Genomic DNA, 8,229 nt, shown 5'->3' with positions numbered 1-8,229 from the left:
GCATCATCAACCTCTCTGTCCCTCGCTGCTAACTGTTCTCTCAAATCTATATTCTCTTTCTCAAACTCGCTCACATCTCCCTCACTATTTCTGTCTCTCTCCTCTATCTCTCTACGGAGCATCCTAACGACCTCCTCCGTGCCTCGTAATTGTGCCAAGCAGGACACAATTGCCATCGGCTTGTGAGCTTTCCGTAAGCTCTTCTTGTGGATCTCTGACAGGTTCTCCCACCAAGTATGTCCTATACTCCCAGGACCTGTTTCATCATTCGCGCAGAACTTGCTCCAAAGGGGCCATCCTTTCCCTTTGAGGTACTTTCTGATTTCCTCTTCCCATACGGGACACTGTCCTACTCTACTGGTCGCTGCGACCTCAAATTCCTGGGGGTTCATTAGGCGTTCCATTGCCTTCATTGCCATTTTCTCTATCTGGGTTCTCTACTGAATTTGGAATAGGGGGTGATAAAGTGGTGATGTACACACCGGTACGGCTTACGCTATTTTCCGGCCTACAAAACTCCTGACAGTTTTACGCAACAAAATCTCTCATATATCCCTGTTAGTACACATGCATTAATACACTTCCGAATCTTGGAGGTTTGATCAGTCTTGTTCTTACACTTGTGGTTTTTCTGTTTCCAATTGGATTCCAATTCAAATTTGGGTTCTCTCGGAATGACTAGGCCACTTCTAGGTCGAGTCCCGGCGGAGTCGCCAGTAAATGTTGCTAATTGTGTTTCTCTTAATTTGGCTCTGAAGATGACGGCCAATATGGTCGCCTTCCTTAATTCTAATTACGTTTGCTCTAGAGTCGCCAGGTATCTCTCGATATCGCCACAAGGTTCAAAACCGAATACTGATCAAAGACACGATACACCAGTTAGTAAGTTCAAACTCAATGCTCATCTATTTACACACACAGTCAAATATACTCATGCATAAAACTCTCCAAACTAAACTATCACTACTACTCAAGCCTACATTCAGTCAGAGGAACAATGGCTGTTGTTCGGTTCTGGGGTTGCGGGGGTCAAATTGGTATGGAATAACAGCTAGGAGCGTCTGTCTCGTAGCGTGTGTTGACCTTGGACTTACTTGTTCTGATGTTGCTGTTGGGCAGGTCTCTCCTTGGTGAGAGCCGGAGCCACAAGAGAGCGATTCTCTCTTGGGGGATTCTTCTTCTACCCAAAAGGGGCTTTGCGCACTTTTGGGCAGGCCTTGAACTTGGCCCCAATTAATTGGGCCATTTCCCATCATTCCTATTGATTTCCTCCAATAGAGGGGTGGGTGCCCTGATTGTGGCACGTCTCCTAGGTGGCCGTTGGCCTGCTTTGTTCTGGTCTCCTCTGGCGCCAGGGTGTCTGTCATGGTATCGTTTACTTAAATGTTACTCTTTTGTCCCCGGGGATGGCTCATTAGTATGGTAATGGTTTTGCAGTATCGGTCTTTTATGGGAGCTACGGCTCCAATCAACAGACAAACCCTGCACCTGCTTGCTTTCTCAGTATTGTCCATTTTCCCTGCATTCTTTGCAAAGTGTCCATTTTGTAATCGGGAAGTGGCCATCCCAGATGGCTACAGTACTTGTTTGTATTATCCATCTGATATCTGTGGTAAATACTCTTTATCTTAATTGCTATCTCTTTTGCCATCCTGGGAGCTCCGCATTTGTTTGGCCGACCTTTCTGTGAGAATATATCTTGAATCTGTTGAACTCAGTCTTCTTTAAAGGTAGGTCAATGTTCCGTACAGTTTCGCCGGCCAAATTTTGATTCCATTATGACCCCATTGAAGTTGGCTTTCCCGCAATTAATTATTTCTACTCTGGATTGTTCCTTGCCCTTTGCCATAGCAAACCTAAATTTTATGATAAAGTGATCAATGTCCCCTTAGTATTTCCTTATTCATATTTAATCAACTTGTCCCAGCACATTCTTAAGAACCAGTGGTTAACAGTGAAGAAGAGGGTCGTAGTTTACAGGAAGATATAGACGGGTTGGTCAGATGGACAGAGCAGTGGCAGATGGAATTAAACCCTGATAAGTGTGAGGTGATGCAACTTGGAAGAAGGTACAGCACAAGAGAGTATGTAATGAATGGCAAGACATTCGGCAGCTCAGAGGAACAGATGGATCTCGGGGTACTTGTTCACAGATCCCTGAAGGTTGAAGAGCAGTGAATAGGGTGATTAAGAAGGCATATAAGGTACTTGCCTTTATCAGTCGTGGCAGAGAATATAAGAGCAAGGAGGTTATGATGCAGCTGGACAGAATGTTGATTAGGCCTCAGCTGGAGTACTGTGTGCAGTTCTGGTCAACTCATTATAGGAAGGAGGTGATTGCACTGGTGGGGTAATAGAGGGGATTCACCAGGAGGTTGCTGGAATGGAGCATCTGAATTATATGGAGAGACTGGAGAGACTTGGATTTTTTTCTTTGGAGCAAAGAAGGCTGGGGGGATATAATTGAGGTGTATAAGATTATGAGGGGTTTGGACAGGGTAAACAGGAAGCAGCTGTTCCCCTTGGTTGAGGGGTCAATCACAAGGGGGCACAGTTTTAGGATGAGGGGCAGGAGATTCTGAGGGGATTTGAGGAAACAAACATTCACCCAGAGGGTGGTGAGAATCTGGAATGCACTGCCTTGAGAGGTAGTGGAAGCTGGAAACCTCACATCCTTTAAAAAGCACTTGCACTAGCACTTGAAATGCCATCACATTCAAGGACATGGGACAAGTGCTGGTAAATGGGATTAAAGCAAGATTAGGGGGTAGTTGTTGTTGGTGCAGACTCGATAGACCGAAGGGCCTTTTCTGCACTGTACAACTCTGACTATGACTACATGTACAGCAGTGCCTCATTTCTCAGTATAAAATACGTTTTTTTCTCGTGTTACCTTTGGTACTTTAGTCATTCCATTTAAAATTAGTGTCCTCTGGTTCACAACCCTTCTGCCAATGGGAACAGTTTCTCTCTGGCTGCTCTGTCCAGTCCCCTTATAGTTTTGACCACCTCAATCAAACCTCTCAATCTTGTTTTGTCTAAGGAGAACAGACCCAACTTCACCAAATCTGTACTGAAATTCCTATCCCTAGAACTATTCGCGTAAATGTTTCCGAGTGCTTTCACATCCTAACTAAAATGTCATGTCCAGAATTGGTTATTATGGAGGCAGTGTGCCTGCCCAATGGCTGCAAAGTCACAGACGAGCACACCTCTGCCAGCCTAGAAGCCATTATGCTATTTTGTGTGGCTCAGGTAATTACTTGCAAAGGTAATCCTTCTGTTCCACTGTGGCAAGATGTTCCATCTCTAATCAGTGCTGTCAGCTCTTCAGTCACACCACTGGGAGCAGTGGCCACTGCTGGAACTGCAAATGTCCCAGGACTGATGACCCTGCAGCAAGCAAGGGTGTGGGGATGGTCAGAATCTAGGGCATTGGCGAATCTTCCCACAGGGGAACTGTGGGTGTTATGGATGTCTGGTCAGCTCTCAACAGTGGCTAAGAAACTGGACCGGATGCCATAACTGTTTTAAGTTTTAACGTGGTGCGGAAAGACAGATTTGTTCCAGGAGAGATAATATAAGAAATAGGGCTTGGTTATTTTCTAAACAAACTTTACTAAAACAAAGCAAAAGAAAACAACACTTAAACTTTTACTTCAGTTCTAACACTAACAGATTACATGCAGTTTCTTAACGTTAACACATTAGTTCCCATTAAACATGGCTTTACATAACCATGCCACTCTGATACCACTTATACTGACAGGCCAAGTCAACACTCACATTTACAACGCAATTTTTCTTCTGCTAGGGGCATTTGTTCAGAATCCTTTCGCAAAGCCTACCTTGGTGACAACTTTCATAACCTCTCTGGTTGATTTCCACAGCCTTCTTCCTGCAACTGTTCAGAACAGTATTTTCTCTCCCTCTCTTCCTAAGTTCCACCCACTCCTCAAATAAAGGTTTTCCTCAGAGGTGGCCAGACCTGAATCCATTATCGTTATCTTGGCTGTCTGATTTCCCACTTCCGTTTCCACAAAAGAATAGAGCTATGCCATTCATATGAAACTAAGCTTCCATTGACAGATTAATAAGTCATCGGACTCTGTGATGGGCTGTTGGCTGGTCAAACAAGGCTGTCGTAAATAACAATTGATCTTGAGTTGATCACCCTGGTTGAAGCCTGTATATTCCCACTAATGAGATTAAGTCTGAATGGGACAAGGTAACTCAGGCTGTGGGCATATCCCTCAGACTCTGCTGCGAGCAATCTTTTCCCTCTGTCTGTTTAACCCCTAAACTGCCTGCTACATCTTGGACCCCATATCTGGACCCAAGTTCCTAATATCTCCCTCATGACAGGGGAAGGCCTCCTTGGGCAGGATCAGGGCGGTGCACACAGGCTTCAGTCTGGTAAAATGTCAGCGTTGGATGTAGGAGAGTTTAAGTGGCTAATAATTGATCACATAAGGGCCTCAATTGGCCTACAGGAGGAGATTGCACACTAGCATTCTGGTATTGTACCTGTCGTGGGGAGGTGACAGAAAACATCTCCCCGCCTTCCAACAAATCTTTCAGCCCTCGCCTGCCAAGCTGCTCCAAGAGAGAAATGCGTAGGTTCTGAGCATTACTACAGTTAAGGCTTGACCAACATTTTATAAAGCTTTATGAATTCTCCTTTAAAGCTCTGTTTATAAAGCGTAGGGTCCATATTAACCACTGTTTCATTCTGCCCTGATAGCTTCAACAATTTTTATGCATTTACACTCTGTTCCTGCGCCTCTTTTAAAACTGTTTATGTTTTACTTTAAATTACCAGAAAGGACAGAAAGAGTAACAAATCATTCTTGAAAACAAAGTAAAATTGTAGTTTTAAAAAAGTGACAATACCTTTACTGGACTCAACATAAGTACATTTTGGATTCTTGCCATTTGAATTTTTTTTTACAAACAATTAAAACAGCATCAAAGCAGAATGAAGAGAATCAATGCCCGATCTAGAAACCTGAATAAGGGGATTTTGTCTGCAATGACTATAGTTTTTTTCTAATTTGTTTTTTTGCTGATGCGTTTTTATATGCGCTGCTGAAACTATTAGAATAACAAAAGTATTCTCAGCTGTGGTGTTTCAGTCCAGCGTATAAATATTGAGCTGTATGAAACAGTGCAATGTTCAGGTAGTTGTCTAACTGACTGTGACGCTCAAAATGGGCAAGGTAAGGTCAACTCTCATATTTTCCACATTTCCTGATAACCTTTCATGAAATATTTATGAAATTATAGATTCAATGAATGCCATTTTATTCCCCACAGATTATCTTTTACGAGGACAGGAACTTCCAGGGTCGGCACTATGAGTGCAGCAGTGACTGTGCTGACCTGTCCCCTTTCTTCAGCCGCTGTAACTCCATTCGAGTTGAGAGTGATTGGTGGGTGGTCTATGAGAAACCCAATTACATGGGATACCAGTATGTTCTGACCAAGGGAGAATATCCTGACTACCAGCGCTGGATGGGATTCAATGATTGCATTAGGTCATGTCGTTCCTACCCACACGTAAGTTCTGAATTCACATGAACTGTCAGTTTTCAATCATTCACCGATATTCTTTATATTTGTTGCAAACCATTTAAATATGGCAACAAGAAATTTCAAAGACTATGAATTCTCCAGTGAGTAACTCACCTTCTGAATCCCAAAGCTTGTCCATCAAATTCAGTGATGTGATTGAGTGCTCTCCACCAGACTGGACGAGTGCTGCTCCAACCACACTCAAAAAGCTCGATATTTTAGTAAGACATGGGTAGTCCACAGCGAGTTGTGGTAAAGACATTTATTTTAACAACAATATTATCTACACCAGGCCTGTTACACCTCACCGGGTCCTCTCTCCTTTCTGGCCGACCTTTTATACCAGTACTGATAAGCTAGCCCACCCCAAGCAGGGGAGCCCGTACTCCCAGTGAGCCGGATGAGCCCCATGCAGTGTCTACGAATGGGCTGGCCTGCAATATTTTGCTTCAAACAGCTGTCGTTGAAACGTTGACAGAGAGTGTGAGTGTTGGGAAGCTGTTCCATTGTTTCGAACATCATAATTAGGCCCAGAATGCTTCTAACACACAGTCACTTCAACCTTCTAGAAACTTGATCCAACCTGTTTATTCTTCAAGTGATAGGTTTAGATACTTTCCTAGATGCCCCAGATAATGAGATGAAGCTACAGAATATTGATTGCTACATTAGCCAACTTTGGTTACTTTTTGTGGCATGACCGCGTATTTAGCTGCATTAGCTTCACATTTTGGCCATACTCACACAGTTACATAACACATTTTCACATGAGTAAACTGGCACCAAGTTAACTGTTTCATTTCACCGTCTTTGTGGCAAATTACTTATTTTTTGAGGGGGATTATTTTTCTCCACATGGTATATTCACAGTCTAAAGGAAATGGCCTGTTATCCCAGAACTTCAAGGGAATATATTTTGTTCCTTGTCTTCAATCTCTTTCTTTGTAACTGAGAAAAATATGTTCCACAATTAATTCTCTGTCCTTTTAGTCTACAAACTCTCCAGTCCATCAGTATCCTTTTGGCAGAAGAGGACCATGAAATACCAGTAACAATTGAGATCGAATTTCACTAATGATCTGTTCATAGTTAGAATAACATCGTGACTGACAAAATAGTATATTGAAATGTCCTCGTGTTTTCTCTGTGGAAGTGTAGCCTTGATGCTAATGACAGCCAGTAATTACATTTGATGAATGGTAAACTAGTCATCTCCAAAGTTATCAACAAATTACTGCGGATGCCGGAATCTGAAACAAATACAGAAAATGTTGGACAATCTCAGCAGGTCTGACAGCATCTGTGGAAAAAGAAGGGAGCTAACAAAGAGTTGGTCAGACTCGAAATGTTAGCTCCCTTCTCTCTTCACAGATGATGTCAGACCTGCTGAGATTGTCAGGCATTTTTTATTTTTTATTCATTTGCAAATCCTTTTTAACTTTTATTTTCATGAGCACGTGTAGGCTCAAGTACTTCACGTTTCCTGTTCTAAAAGGCATTTGCCTTTGGCATTCTCTGCGATACCTATCAACCTATCAACCACACACCTACTTGATGCAACTTGAATGGTATATGATCTTTATTACAGTACAGGGGAGGCACCTACAGAATGAGGATTTACGAGAGGCCTGACTTTGGAGGACAGATGATGGAATTTATGGATGATTGTCCATCTGTCTACGATCGTTTCCGTTACCGTGACATCCACTCCTGCCATGTGATGGACGGTTATTGGACCTTCTATGAACATCCCAACTACAGAGGCCGTCAGTACTTCATGAGACCCGGTGAATACAGGAGATACAGTGACTGGGGCGGCTTCAACTCAACTATCGGATCTTTCAGACGCATGAGGGATTTCTAATTCGTGAAAACTTATTTTTCTCATGCTGAAATATTCTGAAACATAATAAAGGTGCAATCAGCAAAACTGATTTTTCTTTGTCATGTGTTTTTGTGCCTCTGTCGCTCCAGACATTTTATGATATTGAAACTACAATAATTATTGGGAAATATATTTTGACCATGAAATTGAAAATGAGAAAATATATAGCAACATAAGATTGTGCAATACAGCCTTTATTTAAACCAGGGACTACTCGTTAGGGCAGCCGTTTTGATAGACTATCCCCCCCCCCCTCCCCCACCATACTTTATGCAAAGTACCATGGGTTTCATGGAATAAATAAATGATATATAAAGAAATATTTTAAGAAATTATCATCCATCTGATAGAGCCTAGCCACCTGGCCCTTTCCTTAGGCCTTTACCTTATTCTGTAATAGACAGAGATGATGTTGAGCCTGCACTTGCTACCCACAGGTTCTGAAGCATGGCCAGAAAATCGCACAAGAATTGAGAAAACGCGATCCTCGCTGGAGAGATCACATTTTCAAATTTTCCCCTCCCCTCACCGGTGATGTGACAGGGTTCACGGTCACAAAGGATGTGAATCTTATTTAAAGAGACAACCATTTAAATGTTACTGGAGTCCCCACCACTGAGCCCCTCACTAAATATTCATACGTTACCAAAGTGACATCTTGTTGGCAAGGTTCTCAACAGGTTTGGTCAGACATAACGCAGTCGAGGGGATCCCTCAGGTGGCATGGAGTTACGTATAACCCCTCAGGGGGAGGGGGGGTCATGCCTGAA

General features: G+C 42.8%; 1 protein-coding gene across 1 annotated transcript; it reads left to right on the top strand.

Moving 5' to 3' along the window:
- Positions 1-5,141: 5,141 nt before the first annotated feature.
- LOC140393385 (gamma-crystallin S-1-like) lies at positions 5,142-7,438 on the top strand. Its single transcript, XM_072479778.1, has 3 exons — positions 5,142-5,219; positions 5,317-5,559; positions 7,163-7,438. The coding sequence occupies exons 1-3, from the start codon at positions 5,211-5,213 to the stop codon at positions 7,436-7,438; spliced, it is 528 nt and encodes a 175-aa protein (XP_072335879.1). The 5' UTR covers positions 5,142-5,210.
- Positions 7,439-8,229: the final 791 nt, after the last annotated feature.

The sequence above is a fragment of the Scyliorhinus torazame genome, chromosome 2 (assembly GCF_047496885.1).
Source record: "Scyliorhinus torazame isolate Kashiwa2021f chromosome 2, sScyTor2.1, whole genome shotgun sequence".
Lineage (NCBI taxonomy): Eukaryota > Metazoa > Chordata > Chondrichthyes > Carcharhiniformes > Scyliorhinidae > Scyliorhinus > Scyliorhinus torazame.
The sequence above is the reverse complement of the archived record's forward strand: the minus strand, read 5'-3'. Positions and strand labels throughout refer to the sequence as shown.

What these genes read in the sequence shown, in the direction of transcription:
- LOC140393385 (XM_072479778.1), top strand. An exon ending in CATGTCGTTCCTACCCACAC is followed by an intron (nt 5,560 to 7,162) that starts GTAAGTTCTGAA and finishes TCTTTATTACAG; the next exon opens with TACAGGGGAGGCACCTACAG.